At 42.8% G+C, this 18,676-nt stretch overlaps 1 protein-coding gene and 1 non-coding gene across 6 annotated transcripts in view; one reads left to right on the top strand and one right to left on the bottom strand.

Annotated features, from left to right (window-relative positions):
* The window catches only part of LOC115161406 (ankyrin repeat domain-containing protein 50), a 28,978-nt gene extending 17,749 nt beyond the window's left edge, over positions 1–11,229 (bottom strand). Inside the window, exons 1-2 of one of the 5 annotated variants that reach the window (XM_029712367.1) lie at positions 10,870–11,229; positions 2,886–3,757 (exon numbers count right to left, since the gene is read on the bottom strand). In XM_029712367.1, the coding sequence (XP_029568227.1) occupies positions 2,886–3,307 (422 nt within the window). In that variant the 5' untranslated portion in view covers positions 3,308–3,757; positions 10,870–11,229. Of the gene's footprint in view, positions 1–2,885; positions 4,375–10,869 lie in introns of those variants that run through there. The other 4 variants (XM_029712369.1, XM_029712368.1, XM_029712370.1 and 1 more) reach the window with 4 other exon arrangements.
* On the top strand, positions 5,892–5,964 carry trnaa-agc (transfer RNA alanine (anticodon AGC)). Its single transcript has one exon. It is a non-coding gene; the product is annotated as a tRNA-Ala (tRNA).
* Positions 11,230–18,676: the final 7,447 nt, after the last annotated feature.

Here is an 18,676-nt window from a genome sequence, read left to right as displayed (position 1 = left end):
AAAAGACAGACTACGGTTTGCAACTGCACATGGGTAAAAAGATCGTACTTTTTGGAGAAATGTCCTCTGGTCTGATAAAACAAAAATTGAACTGTTTGGCCATAATGACCATCGTTATGTTTGGAGGAAAAAGGGGGATGCTTGCAAGCCGAAGAACACCATCCCAACCATGAAGCACGGGGTGGCAGCATCATGTTGTGGGGGTGCTTTGCTGCAGGAGGGACTGGTGCACTTCACAAAATAGATGGCATCATGAGGAATTAAATTATGTGGATATATTGAAGCAACATCTCAAGACTTCAGTCAGGAAGTTAAAGCTTGGTCGCAAATGGGTCTTCCAAATGGACAATGACCCCAAGCATACTTCCAAAGTTGTGGCAAAATGGCTTAAGGACAACAAAGTCAAGGTATTGGAGTGGCCATCACAAAGCCCTGACCTCAATCCTATAGAAGATTTGTGGGCAGAACTGAAAATGCGCGTGCGAGCAAGGAGGCCTACAAACCTGACTCAGTTACACCAGCTCTGTCAGGAGGAATGGGCCAAAATTCACCCAATTTATTGTGGGAAGCTTGTGGAAGGCTACCCGAAACGTTTGACCTAAGTTAAACAATTTAAAGGCAATGCTACAAAATACTAATTGAGTGTATTTAAACTTCTGACCTACAGGGAATGTGATGAAAAAAATAACAGCTGAATTAAATAATTCTCTCTACTATTATTCTGACACTTCACATTCTTAAAATAAAGTGGTGATCTTAACTGACCTAAGACAGGGATTTTTTACTGGGATTAAATGTCAGGAATTGTGAAAAACTGAGTTAAATGTATTGGCTAAGGTGTATGTAAACTTCCGACTTCAACTGTATATAAATATATGGATGAGCGATAACCGAGTGTCATAGGCAAGATGCAATAGATGGTATAAGATGCAGTATATACATATGAGATGAGTAACGTAAGATATGTAAACATTATTAAAGTGGAATTGTTTAAAGTGACTAGTGAGTCAATGTAGGCAGCAGCCTCTGAGTTAGTGACGGGTGGCAGGTAGCCTAGTGGTTAGAGTGTTGGGCCAGTAACCGAAAGGTTGCTAGATCGAATCCCTGAGCTGATAAGGTAAAAATCAGTCGTTGTGCCTTTGAACGACACAGTTAACTCACTGTTTCCCAGTAGGCCATCATTGTAAATAAGAATTTGTTCTTAACTGACTTGCCTTGTTAAATAAATAAAAAAAATGGCTGTTTAGCAGTCTGATGGCCGAGGTAGAAACTATTTTTCAGTCTCTCGGGCCCAGCTTTGACGCACCTGTACTGATACAATACATTTTACCTTTACACCTGTACTGATACAATACAGCTTGAGTTTATGTAAAAGCACTTAGTGCCTTTTAAGAGAAGGAATTTAAAAGTGAATGCTCCGTTCCAAAACTTCTTGGTCACAAGTTTGTGTCTTACTAATATGATAACAGGGAAGGTTTTGTGTGTGTGTGTGTGTGTGTGTGTGTCTTGAGCACATGCTGTGCATGCCCAGAACCACGTTAATGGCCCTTTAATTGACTGAGGGCTTCCTGCTCCATCCTATCCTCGTGGTCCTGGCCACAGGCTAACCTTTGAATTGGACACGGTGTGGAGAAGAGGCTGACAACACTGTGAGCCCTAATTGGCCCAAAAGTTTGGAAAAATGGTTTAAAACAGACGAGCCTTTTAACAACGGGCCAGCCTTGTGGAACAGCAATTAGATAAGACTAGAGAGAATAGCGTAGTTTTAAAGGACAGTTAAGGACTTTACGAGGGAAAATAGCTGTAAAAAAGGCAGTGGAAAAGGTGGTTGGTAGTTGGGTCGACTAGCCATTGTTGATGTTGACAGTGTAAGCTAAGCGGTTATATAGGACTCCAATGGCTCCAGCTAGCATCTGTCCAAATCTAAGGATTCTCTGTATATCCGTTCGCTGCCACTCCAAGCTCATGTTTCCCCTGTTTGTCGACCACCGTTTAGTGTTCACATGACAGTGGCTCAACCACAACCCCTTCCTCTCACTCAGGCGCCAAACACACAAAGATATCTCCAGGCTATGGGTCAGTCTGAGGGCTAATGTGGAATGTAGCCCTAATACTTCACACCAGAAACACAGCAAACAGGGAGTGAGAGCGTTCCCTCCACAACCAGCGGTCAACATCAGACAGCAGCAGAGAGACAGAGAGGGTCCTCGTGAGAATGACGACCTCACCAAGCGGTACCAACGACTCAAGTCTCTGCGACTCGACGGAATGCATTTTTCACGTCTTTGTCCTCGTTTCTAAAAGGACGTGTCATAAATAGCATTGTAGCGTCCATTCAGACTGGGAGGTCGATCGTGAGAGCACTTGAATGGCTTGTATTATGAGGGGAGAAATACATTCTTATACAAACCAAGGAAGCGGGACAATTGCTTGCTTTTCACTATGGCTCTTTTTTGTTTGACCGAACAGTACTAGCAGAGACAGGCTTTTAGTATGGAATCTGAAGGTTGGTGGAAACTCACTGTTATCTGTAAGAAGTAGTCAAGGACAGTCATCTTGGAGAACTGGTCTGTTTGGTGATGGTGTCACTTCCCTTCCAAATGCATTATTGCTACTATGACTATGACTATTCACATGCTACTATGACTATAACGTCAAATAAAACAATGGGTTTATTTGTCCAGTGCATATGTATCCCTATCAACCTGACTGACTCAATGTTTGACTTTTAACAAACCTCAAAATCTCTCTATAGAAATTTCACATCCATTTTTTTTTCTTTTCCCCCAGACAGAATGTGTTGAATTCACATCAAAACAGAGCAATTCACAAAGCTGTCTAGATAAGTTGGTTAGTAACGCTAGGGAGTAATATAGAGTGCAGACCTTTTGAAGGTGTCATCAGGGTCCCTCTGGCAGTGTAGGGGCTCCAGGGTGGGAGCCACCAAGGGGGTGTCCAGTGTGTCCTTGTACCCCAGGGGGAGGAGGGGGCTGGCCCTCAGCTGGTCCACCAGGCCCAGAACAAACCTCCACACCGCCACGCTCCTCCCGTCCTCTCGCTGGCAGAAGTGAAACGCAAGGCAGTGGGGTGCCAGCCCGACCCGCAGCCCTGCGTCCGAGGTGGGCCATACTGCCTCCATGCATAGAGCTGTCTTTCCTGCCCCGGGACCCCCAGTTACCAGGATCCCCGGGGGCCGGCCGGGAGTGGGCTTGGCATCCAGACAGCGCTGGAGCTTTTCCAGGGCCCATTCCCGGCAGTAGAAGCGGCGGCCCCGTAGCAGGCTGGTGTTATGACTGCTACCACTCATCGGGCCCCTGGAAACTAACCAGGAGTCACTCCACCACGGGTCCAACGTCCCATAATCCCCAGCGTCTCTTATAGTTTCTCTTTTGATTTGAATGTACTATACAACACCGTCGGTAGCTCTGGCAGTGACAAGGTGACAGGGTACTGTCCTGAAGGTTCTGCGTCAGACGTTATGATCTGGGGACTCTTCCAGATACCATCCCAGAGTCTCTTAATCCTCCTCAGTTGTCTGTAGGCAACTTGGATCAGTCCTCTGGACACTCTGGTGCGTGGCGAGAGATCCTTTCATCTCTCCACAGGTTCCTCCAGTTAATCAGTGTGTCTCTCTGCCGCCTCAACCTGGTCCTCAGGTTAGGAAAAAAAAGAAAAAAAAGAAAGAAAATGGACCATGAATAGAATGTATCTGCTGCTACACAACTCCAGTACTGACACGCTCTCACACACACCACTCCTGTCCTCCGTCAGAGAGAGAGAGAGAGGGAAAAAAAGAGCGAGAGAGACACAGAGTGAGAGATTACCACAAGGGCTCACTTAACCACAGATAAAAATCTCCTTGTTTTATCTCCCCAACCCTTCCTAACATAACATGCTCCCTAAATCTTCTGTATCTGCTGCTGACAGTGCTGCTTCCTCGCTTTTCTCTTCTGGAGTCTCTCCGTACATTTGGCTCATATGGAATTCCCTCCTCTTTCACACGCCCCTTCTCTCTCTCTCCACCCTCCCACCCTCTCAGCTGCTCTCTGGTTTTTCTTGTCCTCTTTTTTTCCGCTCCTCCCCTCCTGTTTCTCAGCATGTCAGGGCATGTATTGAAGCAGAGGCATTTAAACTGCGAGTGAGTGAGTGAGAAAAGAGAGAATAAGGAACGTGATCCAAGATAGGAGTTGGACGGCTTGTTTGGGGTCAAAGTTCATCCACAGCAGCATGCTTTAACTGAGGCTCACACCCCTCCTGGGTCCAGCCTGTCCTGGGTCTGGCTCTGGGAGCGAGGGTGGGAGGGACGAGCTCCAGCACTCCTGTCTAAATACTCTTCACATGGTTATTATTAAACATATGTGATAAAAACAGAACCCTGCTGCTGCCGTTACTGCAGGAACCAGGATGGAACACGCACCTGGAGAGTAAATCCAACCTTCTTCAGTTGCTGACAAAGCCACTTTGTCGACTTTATAGCAACAAAAAAAAGGGGGTACTGATGCTGACTGTGCTTAAAATAAATTGAGAAAGCATGCAAAGCTCAGAGAGGTGTTTCAAATAGGCTACACATGTATTATTGTATCACTATATGAACTATGAGGTAATGTTGAAATACATAGAATTGGTGTTTCTCTGTGACATCCAGAGAATATAGGGTATTCAAAGCCCTCTGTGAAGAAGTAACGAGTCTATGGCCAGGGTTGGGGAGTAACAGATGTTCAAAGCATTTATTTTTCAACTCGAAGCAATGAGCCCAATCAGTTCTCCATGACAACAAAATCATAAACAGAGTAGGCTAAAAAGTGCTTTGTTTTTGAGTTATGCTCTGGTAAAACAACTTGGCTAATATATATATTTACAAATCCTATAAATGGAAGCTCAAAGGGTATTAAATTAATTTGAATGACTGCAAATCTGACAGGTATTTAATTTAAGATCTAACCTAATTGTATTATTAGCTGTAGTAGAAAGCAATGGGTTAGAAAAAGCCTACATAACTAACTCATTAATTAATCCATTTATGGCCAGCTATGTAAACGCTAACATGGATTTATCCTGCAATAGATGGTCGTTCCATTGGTAATATAAACTCAGCAAAAAAAGAAACGTCCCCTTTTCAGGATCCTGTCTTTCAAAGATATTTGGATTTTTACGAATTAACTTCACAGAGCTTCATTGTAAAGGGTTTAAACACGGTTTCCCATGCTTGTTCAATGAACCATAAACAATTAAATGAACATGCATCTGTAGAACGGTCATTAAGACACTAACAGCTTACAGACGGTAGGCAATTAAGGTCACAGTTATGAAAACTTAGGCCTCTTTAGTGTCCTTTCTACTGACTCTGAAAAACACCAAAAGAAAGATACCCAGGGTCCCTGTTCATCTGCGTGAACGTGCCTCAGGTATGCTGCAAGGAGGCATGAGGACTGCAGATGTGGCCAGGGCAATAAATTGCAATGTCCGTACTGTGAGACACCTAAGACAGCGCTACAGGGAGACAGGACGGACAGCTGATTGTCCTCGCAGTGGCAGACCACGTGTAACACCTGCACAGGATCGGTATATCCAAACATCACACCTGCGGGACAGGTACAGGATGGCAACAACAACTGCTTTTAGGTCTGTTGTAAGGCAGATCCTCACCAGACATCACCGGCAACAACGTCGACTATGGGCACAAACCCACCGTCGCTGGACCAGACAGGCCTGGCAAGAAGTTCTCTTCACTGATGAGTTGCGGATTTATCTCACCAGGGGTGATGGTCGGATTCGCGTTTACCGTGAGGGAAAAAGTATTTGATCCCCTGCTGATTTTGTACGTTTGCTCACAGACAAAGAAATGATCAGTCTATAATTTTAAATGGTAGGTTTATTTAAGTGGTAGATTTATCCCTGTGGCTCAGTTGGTAGAGCATGGTGTTAGCAACGCCAGGGTTGTGGGTTCGATTCCCACAGGGGGCCAGCACAAAAAATAAAAAAAATAATACATTTAAAAAAAATGCATGAAATTAAATGTTTGAAATGTATGCATTCACTACTGTAAGTCGCTCTGGATAAGAGCGTCTGCTAAATGACTAAAATGTAAAAAAAAAATTTTTAATGAACAGTGAGAGACAGAATAACAACAAAAAAATCCTGAAAAACGCATGTCAAAAATGTTATAAAATTATTTGCATTTTAATGAGGGAAATAAGAATTTGACCCCCTCTCAGAAAGATTTCTGGCTCCCAGGTGTCTTTTATACAGGTAACGAGCTGAGATTAGGAGCACACTCTTAAAGGAAGTGCTCCTAATCTCAGTTTGTTACCTGTATAAAAGACACCTGTCCACAGAAGCAATCAATCAGATTCCAAACTCTCCACCATGGCCAAGACCAAAGAGCTCTCCAAGGATGTCAGGGACAAGATTGTAGACCTACACAAGGCGGCAATGGGCTACAAGACCATCGCCAAGCAGCTTGCTGAGAAGGTGACAACAGTTGGTGCAATTATTCGCAAATGGAAGAAACACAAAAGAACTGTCAATCTCCCTCGGCCTGGGGCTCCATGCAAGATCTCACCTCGTGGAGTTGCAATGATCATGAGAACGGTGAGGGAGGAATCAGCCCAGAACTACACGGGAGGATCTTGTCAATGATCTCAAGGCAGCTGGGACCATAGTCACCAAGAAAACAATTGGTAACACACTATGCCGTGAAGGACTGAAATCCTGCAGCGCCTGCAAGGTCCCCCTGCTCAAGAAAGCACATATACATGCTTGTCTGAAGTTTGCCAATGAACATCTGAATGATTCAGACGACAACTGGGTGAAAGTGATGTGGTCAGATGAGACCAAAATGGAGCTCTTTGGCATCAACTCAACTCGCCGTGTTTGGAGGAGGAGGAATGCTGCCTATGACCCAAAGAGCACCATCCCCACCGTCAAACATGGAGGTGGAAACATTATGCTTTGGGGGTGTTTTTCTGCTAAGGGGGCAGGACAACTTCACTGCATCAAAGGGACGATGGACGGGGCCATGTACCGTCAAATCTTGGGTGAGAACCTCCTTCCCTCAGCCAGGGCATTGAAAATGGGTCAGGGATGGGTATTCCAGCATGACAATGACCCAAAACACACAGCCAAGGCAACAAAGGAGTGGCTCAAGAAGAAGCACATTAAGGTCCTGGAGTGGCATAGCCAGTCTCCAGACCTTAATCCCATAGAAAATCTGGAGTGAACTGAAGATTCGAGTTGCCAATCGTCAGCCTCGAAACCTTAATGACTTGGAGAAGATCTGCAAAGAGGAGTGGGACAAAATCCCTCCTGAGATGTGTGCAAACCTGGTGGCCAACTACAAGAAACGTCTGACCTCTGTGATTGCCAACAAAGGTTTTGCCACCAAGTACTAAGTCATGTTTTGCAGAGGGGTCAAATACTTATTTCCCTCATTAAAATGCAAATCATTTTATTACATTTTTGACATGCGTTTTTCTGGATTTTTTTGTTGTTATTCTGTCTCTCACTGTTCAAATAAACCTACCATTAAAATTATAGACTGATCATTTCTTTGTCAGTGGGCAAACGTACAAAATCAGCAGGGGATCAAATACTTTTTTCCCCTCACTGTATCGTCGAAGGAATGAGCGTTACACCGAGGCCTGTACTCTGGAGAGGGATCGATTTGGAGGTGGAGGGTCCGTCATGGTCTGGGGCAGTGTGTCACAGCATTATCGGACTGAGCTTGTTGTCATTGCAGGCAATCTCAACGCTGTGCATTACAGGGAAGACATCCTCCTCCCTCATGTGGTACCCTTCCTGCAGGCTCATCCTGACATGACCCTCCAGCATGACAATGCCACCAGCCATACGGCTCGTTCCGTGAGTGATTTCCTGCAAGACAGGAATGTCAGTGTTCTGCCATGGCCAGCGAAGAGCCCGGATCTCAATCCCATTGAGCACATCTGGGACCTGTTGGATCGGAGGGTGAGGGCTAGGGGCATTCCCCCCAGAAATGTCCGTGAACTTGCAGGTGCCTTGGTGGAAGAGTGGGGTAACATCTCACAGCAAGAACTGGCAAATCTGGTGCAGTCCATGAGGAGGAGATGCACAGCAGTACTTAATGCAGCTGGTGGCCACACCAGATACTGACTGTTACTTTTGACCCCCTCCCCCCCTTTGTTCAGGGACACATTATTCCATTTCTGTTAGTCACATGTCTGTGGAACTTGTACAGTTTGTCTCAGTTGTTGAATCTTATGTTCATAGAAATATTTACATATTAAATTTGCTGAAAATAAAACACAGTTGACAGTGAGAAACATTTATTTTTTTGCTGAGTTTACATGTTTGTCTAATGCCTCTTAAGGGGAAAGTAATCAGATTACATTACTGAGTTTGGCTAATCCAAAAAGTGATGTTACTGAGCACAATTTGACAGTTAACTAGTAGATTACATTTAGAAAGTAACCTAACCTGTCTATGGCAGAATATCCATTTACTCCATGTATCACTTTAGTCAAATCAATCCATTCATCAAGTCAATACATGAATCAATAGATCAATCAGTCTTGTAGGATCTGTTTAAGTGAAATGTGGTCCTGTGGTGGAAGGAACCTGATATGGTAATCCTAGTCTAAAGAGCCATCTGGGGAACTGCCTGCCATTAGACTGACATGGAGACATTCCAGTCCTTTCGCTTGGCCTTTACACAACCCCGCTATTCCTAGTGGCCGTTTCTCTCCTGCTTGTCAACGACACACCCTCCCATTCAACTGAGGTAACTGATGCATACTGTAAGCAACCCCCCCCCTCCCCCCACCCCCAAAAAAAACATTCCTTACACCAGGACACTTCAACGGGTGACTAAACAGGAAAATAATGGGGGGAAAAAAGGGAGCACCCGGTTTCTACTGGCTTGGACTTCAAATGATAAACCCTTAAATCCAGATGCGTTATGAACCCCAAAAATCTGAGGGTGCACAATGTACGTTCCGGATGGCTTGGGGTATTCCAGAGCCGCCCCCCCCCCCCAAATCCTTAAAATTTGGAAGAATGTTGCATTTTTCAAACACCTGAAAACAGCTTTTTCCTGCAATCTAGAGCCATAATCAATATGCTTAAATTGTATGCACAATTGTTTTTTTTAAAATGTTTTATTCTGCATGTCTCAGCATACCTTGAGCTGGCTGTATCCTGACTGGTGGTTCTTTTATTAAGAAACTAATTATGCTTCTCTGAATCTCTGCTAAAATCTGGATAAAAGATTGAAAAGGAATGTCAGTCTTAGTATATTTAGTTATTGCTTGCTTTTCTAAAGCCTACCAACCTTGCCAGTATCAAATTTATTTATAAAGCCCTTCTTACATCAGCCGATGTCACAAAGTGCTGTACAGAAACCCAGCCTAAAACCCCAAACAGCAAGCAATGCATGTGTAGAAGCACGGTGGCTAGGAAAAACTCCCTAGAAAGGCCAGAACCTAGGAAGAAACCTAGAGAGGAACCAGGCTATGAGGGGTGGCCAGTCCTCTTCTGGCTGTGCCGGGTGGAGATTATAACAGAACATGGCCAAGATGTTGAAATATTCATAGATGACAAGCAGGGTCAGATAGTAGGCATGCCAGCTAAGATAGCTAGCTTGTTTAACTAACTTGATTGTTAGTCCCGTGTGGCTCAGTTGGTAGAGCATGGTGTTTGCAACGCCAGGGTTGTGGGTTCGTTTTGCACGGGGGGGGGGGGGATGAAATGTATGCATTCACTACTGTAAGTCGCTCTGGATAAGAGCGTCTGCTAAATTACTAAAATGTAAAAAATGTTAGCCTGAAAATGGCTTCTTGGTAGCTAGTTGTCAGATTGTGAACCTATCTGGGCTAGCTAAAGCCAACTTCATACAACTCTTAAGTGGCTAGCAGTACGCTATTACAGAACATTTTTAGGAATTTTTCATAAAAGAATAAACAGGACAAATCTGAGGGGACACGTGTCCTTGTGCATGACCTTTCTGGAATCAACCTTTTTTTGTTTTGTTGATACACCAGTGGAGGCTGCTGAGGGGAGGACGGCTCATAACGGCTTGAACGGAGGAAATGGAATCAAACACATGGAAACCGCATGTTTTGATGCATTTGATATCATTATACACTAATTACCGCTCCAGCCATTACCACGAGGCCATCCTCCCCAATTAAGGTGCCACCAACCTCCTGTGTGTTACACATAACATATGCTAGGAAATTAAGACATAATTTCAATGTTAAAAATACCTTTATTTTATGACCATTAGGCTGCATATGTCAATTTGTTTGGCTTGTAAATAGGTTACAACCATGTATGAAGCTGGCATTACATTGATAATGATGTTGTTAATGCAGCTTTCCAACAGTATCAAAGGGGACCATCGGTACCGTTGCGCCCAGGGCACGGGCTTTCACTAGTTACTACAGCCACAAAGTCAAAATTGGCTATATCATAAACATTTCTTAAGAAAAAAGAAAAAAAACTTGGGTTTTGATCTTAATTTAAGGTTAGGCATAAGGTTAACAGTGTGGTTATGGTTAGGTTAAAAAAAATCAGATTTTATTAAGAAGGGAAATTGTTCAATTGGGCGAGGTTTATAACTTTGTGGCTGTGGGAACTAGTGACGACCTTGGGCACGTTCCCGAGACTCAAAGGTAATCAATCACCCAATTTGACTTCTCTCACAGGTCGTGCAAGGCGGCAGCACAGACGGAATGGTAGTTGTAAAATACCTTTGGCAGCAGGCTACAGGTGCTTGCCGCATTAACTACCGGCCGAAATCGCTGTTGATAATTAAGCTACCATACCGATTCTCGACACTCCTGTCAACTCGCCAGCTCACACACATAATTCATTTATTCTGGGAAGCCTAACCTCATAAAATGACAAAGACAACGGAAGACTTTCACAGACCGATCTCAGTAGGCTGTCGTCTGAGAGGAGTCGGAACAGGCTACAGGAAATACATAGCCTATCGATAGTCCGTGCTGCTCCGTCGTTGATTGCAATTCAATGATTCCGAGGCATTCCGTCAGCGGAGTTTTCTTCTGTTACACCACATGTACAATAATTTAATCCTGAAAAGATTTGATGAACATAATTAGTTCTCCGTGCATGGTTGGTTTACATCTGCACTTTTTTTAAAAAAATACTATATTCTGTCGATATTTCCATTCATATAGCCTAGTAGGCTATCACGTGTCGTCAATACGCACAGCTCACACAGTTCCGCCCCCAAATAGAAACGTGTGGCTGCTACAAATTGTCAGACTATATATACATATATATATATATATATATATATATATATATAAAAAAAATCTAAAAAATCCAGGACATGTTGTTTCCATAGCCGCGGGAAGTAGGGGTGCTAGCGGTGCCCGCTGATAAATTGAAATAATTTTACCAAAATAATTTTAAAATAAATATTTTCGGCAAAATTATAAACAATCTTTCTAGCTATTTTTCCCAAACATCGGACACTCTCTAGCGGTTAGAGGATTAAATCACCTCGAGTTCCACGTTTAAATGGACTGGAAAATAACGGTACTTTTTGCGACTAAAGACACCCTTCAAGCTAGCTGACCACTGATTTTACATTGCAATTTATGTAAGTGGTACATTTATGTAAGTGGTCCTGTGTGGCTCAGTTGGTAGAGCATGGTGTTTGCAACACCAGCGTTGTGGGTTTGATTCCCACGGGGGACCAGTACGGAAAAAAATTCATGCTTTCACTACTGTAAGTCTCTCTGGATAAGAGCGTCTGCTAAATGACTAAAATGTAAGTTAAGTTAGGATTTTGAGAGTTTTGTGTGTGTATATATATGTAACCGATGTGAAATGGCTAGTTAGTTAGCGGTGGTGCGCGCTAATAACATTTAAATCAGTGACGTCACTCGCTCTGAGACTTGAAGTAGGGTTTCCCCTTGCGTTGCAAGGGCCGCGGCTTTTGTGGCGCGATGGGTAACGATGCTTCGGTGGGTGTCAGTTGTTGATGTGTGCAAGGGTCCCTGGTTCGAGCCCGGGTTGGGGTGAAGAGAGGGATGGAACCTACACTGTTACATTGGTGCCGTGACCCAGATCATTGGTTGCTGCGGAAAAGGAGGAGGTCAAAGGGGGGGTGAGTGTAACCAATGTGAAATGGCTAGTTAGTTAGCGGTGGTGCGCGCTAATAACATTTCAATCAGTGACGTCACTTGCTCTGAGACTTGAAGTAGGGTTTCCCCTTGCGTTGGCTTTTGTGGCGCGATGGGTAACGATGCTTCGTGGGGTGTCAGTTGTTGATGTGTGCAAGGGTCCCTGGTTCGAGCCCGGGTTGGGGCGAAGAAAGGGACGGAACCTACACTGTTACATATATATATACATATATATACATATATACATATATATACATATATACATATACATATATATACATATATATATATATACACACATTTTGTGGGACACGTTGTATATTGTAAAATTCGACTGCAGACCACACATCATCATATTCAACTTTTTACCTTTGAAATATAGCTAACAGCTTTCATGCAAGTATTTATTTTGTTAACAGGAAGTCTAGCCAACATATTTGTTTTTGCTAAGCCGCTTATCGAAAAGTCGATAGTAGTAGTATTTCCACTGAAATGTCAAACATGCTAAATGCTAACCCCGTTAGCTAACATTTGTATGACACCAATAATCACAAAACCAGTGATGGCTTGATCACAAGTTAACACTGTTGAAGGTAATATATTTCTTAAACGCTGTTGAAAATGCAGATAATACGGGCATGCTATGCTAATACTACTCCAGAGAGGATCAATAGCCCCTCAAATCTTGAGCGATTCTGAGCGAACAGCGTTGTTTTTCAAAGTAGCTTATCTTAAGATAAGCTATTGGAACACGCACATCAACCATCACCGGTAAGTAGCCTAGGCTTCATCTTCATCATAGGGTGAGTCAGTCACTATATGCTAATATGCACTATAAATACAAAAGTATGTGGACACCCCTTCCATAGACAAACATTGGCAGTAGAATGGTCTTACTGAAGAGCTCAGTGACTTTCAAGTCAGTTCCTCAAATTTCTGCCCTGCTAGAGCTGCCCCGGTTAACTGTAAGTGCTGTTATTGTGAAATGGAAACGTCTAGGATCAACAACAGCGCAGCCACGAAGTGGGCTTTGAGTCTCAGAAGAGTGGAGGGTGGTATAGCAGAGGACCAACTCCATATTAGTGCCCATGATCTTGGAATGAGATGTTCGAAGAACAGGTGTCCACATACTTTTGGTATTTACAGTGCCTTGCAAAAGTATTCATCCTCCTTGGCGTTTTTCCTATTTTGTTGCATTACAACCTGTAATTTAAATAGATTATTGTTTTTTTTTCATGTAATGGACATACACAAAATACTCCAAATTGGTGAAGTGAAATGAAAAAAATGATTTGTTTAAAACAATTCAAAAAAATAAAAAATGGAAAAGTGGTGTGTGCATATGTATTCACCCCTTTGCTATGAATCCCCTAAATAAGATCTGGTGCAACCAATTACCTTCAGAAGTCACATAATTAGTTAAATAAAGTCCACCTGTGTGCAATGTAAGTGTCCCATGATCTGTCACATGATCTCAGTATATATACACCTGTTCTGAAAGGCCCCAAAGAGTGCAACACCACTAAGCAAGGGGCAGCACTATGAAGACCAAGGAGCTCTCCAAACAGGTCAGGGACAAAGTTGTGGAAAAGTACAGATCAGGTTTGGGTTATAAACAAATATCCGAAACTTTGAACATCCCACGGAGCACCATTAAATCCATTATTAATAAATGGAAAGAATATGGCACCACAACAAACCTGCCAAGAGAGGGCTGCCCACCAAAACTCACAGATCAGGCAAGGAGTGCATTAATCAGAGGCAACAAAGAGAGCAAAGATAACCCTGAAGGAGCTGCAAAGCTCCACAGCGGAGATTAGAGCATCTGGCCAAAGGACCACTTTAAGCAGTACACTCCACAGAGCTGGGATTTACGGAAGAGTGGACAGAAAAAGGCTTAAAGAAAGAAATAAGCAAACACGTTTTGTGTTCGCCAAAAGGCATGTGGGAGACTCCCCAAACATATGGAAGAAGGTACTCAGATGAGATTAAAATGGAGCTTTTTGGCCATCAAGGAAAATGCTATGTTTGGCGCAAACCCAACACCTCTCATCACCCCGAGACACCATCCCCACATTGAAGCATGGTGGTGGCAGCATCATGCTGTGGGGATGTTTTTCATCGGCAGGGACTGGAAAACTGATCAGAATTGATGGATGGCGCTAATACAGGGAAATCCTTGAGGGAAACCTGTTTCAGGCTTCCAGAGATTTGAGCATACTGCTAAAGCAACACTTGAGTGGTTTAAGGGGAAACATTTAAATGTCTTGGAATGGCCTAGTCAAAGCCCAGACCTCAATCCAATTGAGAATCTGTGGTATGACTTAAAGATTGCTGTACACCAGCGGAACCCATCCAACTTGAAGGAGCTGAAGCAGTTTTGCCTTGAAGAATGGGCAAAAATCCTAGTGGCTAGATGTGCCCAGCTTATAGAGACGTGCTCCAAGATACTTGCAGCTGTAATTGCTGCAAAAGGTGTCTCTACAACATATTGACTTTGGGGGGGGTGAATAGTTATGCACGTTCAAGTGTGTTATTTTGTCTTATTTCTTGTTTGTTTCACAAAAAATATTTTGCATCTTCAAAGTGGTAGGCATGCTGTGTAAATCAAATGATACAAACCCCCCCAAAAATGTATTTTAATTCCGGGTTGTAAGGCAACAAAATCGGAAAAATGCCAAGGGGGGTGAATACTTTGGCAAGCCACTGTATATAGACAGGTGTGTCCCTTTCCAAATCATGTTCAATCAGTTGAATTTACCACAGGTGGACTCCAATCAAGTTGTAGAACCATCTCAAGAATAATCAATGGAAACAGGATGCACCTGAGCTCAATTTCGATGAATTTGCTAAAATATATATATTTTTTACTGTTTTTGCTTTGTTATTATAGGGTATTGTGTGTAGATTAATGAGGTAAAGTTGTTAGTTCATCCATTTTAGAATAAGGCTGTAACGTAACAAAATGTGGAAGAAGTGAAGGTGTCTGAATACTTTCCGAATGCACTGTAATTGTATGTGTGTGTGGTACAGAGATTAGATAGTCATTAAAAAATCACGTTAAACACTATTATTGCCCACAGAATGAGTCCATGCAGTTTATTATGTGACTTGTTAGGCTTATTTTAACTCCTGAACGTATTTAAGGGTTGTCATGTCATGACAAAGGGGTTGAATATTTCGTCACTCAAGATATTTTAGCTTTTTTATTTTGTATTAATTTCTAAAAATGTTGAAAAAACATAATTCCACTTTGACGTTATGTGGTATTGTGTGTAGGCCAGCTACCAACAAATCTTAAACGTAATCCATTTTAAATTCAGGTTGTTACACAACAAAATGTGGAAAAAGTCAAGGGTGTGAATACTTTCTCAAGGCACAGTAAATTCAGGCTAATTTTGCTGGGGGCCGTGAGGAAATTTGTGATCTTCCTCCCACATGTTTCAATGGTTTTTCCATTGTTTATGTCGAGTTCCATTGATCTCTTTACCGCATCTATACACCAGAGTATATTCACATAACAATAAGGAATTCCCCTTGACCACGCCCAAAAATTGGGGAAAACAAACATTCTTTCCCATTGACCCCTATTGCAAAAGAGCCAACTGGGTCGTTGATTTTTTTGTTATACAGAAATAACAAAACATGCCGACAAGCTGCTGTGTTGTTCAATGTACATGTAACCAGGCCAAAAATCCAGATTTTTACGGTTTGCAGTGCTCCCACATAGGGAAATAGTGCCTGTGAGAAGAGCCCTGTGGATTCATGCTATTCGATGTGGGAAATTGTGTGTCGAGCCTTAGTCCAAGTAGGCTACACGTAGCTAGAGCTCTATGTATGTGGAAAAATGTCATCACAGGTAAGACATTTAACTGGTTTAGTATGTCCTTTTGTAACCCCACTCACTACTTGTAGCTGTATAGTCTGTTTGTTTGTGTTGTTGGTCTTGGCTACCTCAATGTTCTGGTCCCTAGCTAGCTAGCGACTCACTTACGTGGCTGCTAGCACTGTCATGAGGGAAGCCTTACAATATTACGGGTTTTTTTTCTAAGTAGTGAAAACGCCTGGAGCAGGCAATGTTGAAAAGTATTCTTTATACATGTTGTACTTTTCCTAAATGTAGTTTTGTAATTGACTAAAACAAGCAAACAACAAGAAATGTTTTTGCTGTGACCCAAACGGGTAACCAAAGGTTGTTTTCCCCACAGGCGGGCGGAGCCGCTACATTCTATCTAATACCGACTGGGAGTATACTTAAGTGATAATGCCGGAGAACGCCGGTGTTTGGAGGATAGCAACCCTAGATTTGGGGAGGATATATTGGCACAGTTTGCCGGCATTTGACTTTGTCTCGGGCCTAACAACACCTGTGCCAATATATCCTCCAAAACACCGGCTTCTCGGGCATTATCACTTTTATACAACGGGTTACCAGCATATTCAAATAATGATTGACGTACAAATCTCCGCTGTTGAAAACTAAATGTTAGTCTAAAAGAAAGGTGAGGTAATGTCTAGATGCCTTTTATATTGGAGATCAAGTTTATAAATTGCCTGGCTGGGCTGATGAGACAGTGGATTGCCCAGTCAGATGGAACAGAGTAAATAGACATTTTAACGTCATAGATTTAGCCGGTGGTAACTTGTGGAATAGACACCGGCTGGAATGTGTTTTTAACCAATCAGCATTCAGGATTAGACCCACCTGTTGTATAATAGGCTGTTATGACTTCACGAAGATAGGAATGTTCTAAATTCTAATTATTGCATCATAATTTACACCATCACGACATCAATCCTTCCCCCTTCCAGACCCGTCTAAAAGTCATTCATATCAATCACTTTGCCCAGAAGATGCAGAGCATCCACCAGCTGCCCTGTGCATAGGCGCCGCCCTAGGGTGTCCCGACATCGCAGGAGAGAAGGCCGCAGGAGGCGTTAGACAGGCCGGGTAACCTGACTGACTTAACCGCCTCCTCCAGGGTTCTCCCCACTGACCGACCTCTGTTAGTGTAGAGTTGTTAAATAAAAGAGGGGCTTTTTTTTTAAATAACAGTGACCAGACCTTTTATTATTAGATGGTTTCTAAGAGTCTTAGGCAGTAGAATCTGGGAATCCACATCTGTGAATTGTGCATCTCCCGCCATTCTCTTTGATGGGCCCTGTTGCAACATGTTGGACATGACTGAGGATGATTCAAAATGGCTAGGTGATTTTCTTTCACAAAGAAGGACTGTGCTCTCCTTGGTTTACCTGGTCGGGATGGGGCTACCTACTCTGTGTGGGAGAACATGCCCGGCTACTGTCTGTGTGAGTGGCGTTGACTGTATGAAAGTTGAACCGAAGGAGATCTTGGGGATAGTGGGACTGCTGTGTGCATGTTGACTGCACATGTCCTTGTGGACTTTGGTGGTAAAAAAAGAAATACATTTAAAATAAATACTTTTAACATCTGAATGTGACTTTTTTTAATTGTGTGCAATTAAAATGTTCTGTCAATGGCATTTTATGTTAAGTAGGAAGACAAAAAAACTAGCGCATTTATGACCGTCTCAGTTAGCCATATCAGCACTCAGGAATATTATTTTATAAAATGTATCTCAGCAATATGCATATAATATTCAACATATGTTATGCTTCTGAAAGAAATAGGCATAGACATAGTGGATTTTATGTTAGAGAAACGAGGAGAGGGGGGACATATGTAAAGATGAGAATTGGATGTTCATCATTGATTAGTAATGCCTGACCTGTGTCTATATAAATTCCTGTCTGTCAAGTGAACTGATTGAGAAGGTTGTTTCCTCTATGTCTAGAGAATAAAGACATGTTTTTTACATAGCTCCTGTGTGCTGTCTCTGTAACAAGGTTGGTTATGTTTCCACTTGAAACTGCGGAAATATGTATTTTCTATTGGTTTCTATCTCATTTCCATATCAGTAAGGTGTTATGCCACATTGGTTACACTTGCAGATAGGGGGAGATTCTACCCAGTCTGATGCTGACATACAAGTGGTAGGTCATGTTCTTAAAAACTGTATTCTATTTTCACATTTACAAGTTCACCACATTTAACCAGCTAACTATGTACATGTCCTGATGTGTATATATAATTGTACGGTACCTGGTAGATATTGGGGTGCATCCTGGGATGTGCTTTTGTATGTTAACGCTGTAAGAGTGAGTTAGCTAGCATGCTCTATTTGTAATGGTCGTATTAGCTCCCCCTGCTAATTCACAGTTATTTCCATGCTAACAGACAAATTACGAATCAACAGCCATCAACATTTTTTGCTCTCATCCACATCTAATGTGCTACCTTCTGTCTATCGTCAGAATAAACACCAGTCAACTGGGGCCGCTGGCTGGACAGTCCTTTCTTTAAAAACTACAACGCAAGACAGTTACGAAGTACCATCACATCTGTTACACTGGTGCCGAGACCAGTCTTCCGGTCTTCACTGGACATCCGTTACACTGGTGCCGAGTCCAGTCTGGTCTTCACTGGACATCTGTTACACTGGTGCTGAGACCAGTCTTCTGGT

The sequence above is a fragment of the Salmo trutta genome, chromosome 24 (genome assembly GCF_901001165.1).
Source record: "Salmo trutta chromosome 24, fSalTru1.1, whole genome shotgun sequence".
Taxonomy (NCBI): Eukaryota; Metazoa; Chordata; class Actinopteri; order Salmoniformes; family Salmonidae; genus Salmo; species Salmo trutta.
Note: the sequence above shows the minus strand (reverse complement) of the source record. Positions and strands in the feature narration are given on the sequence as shown.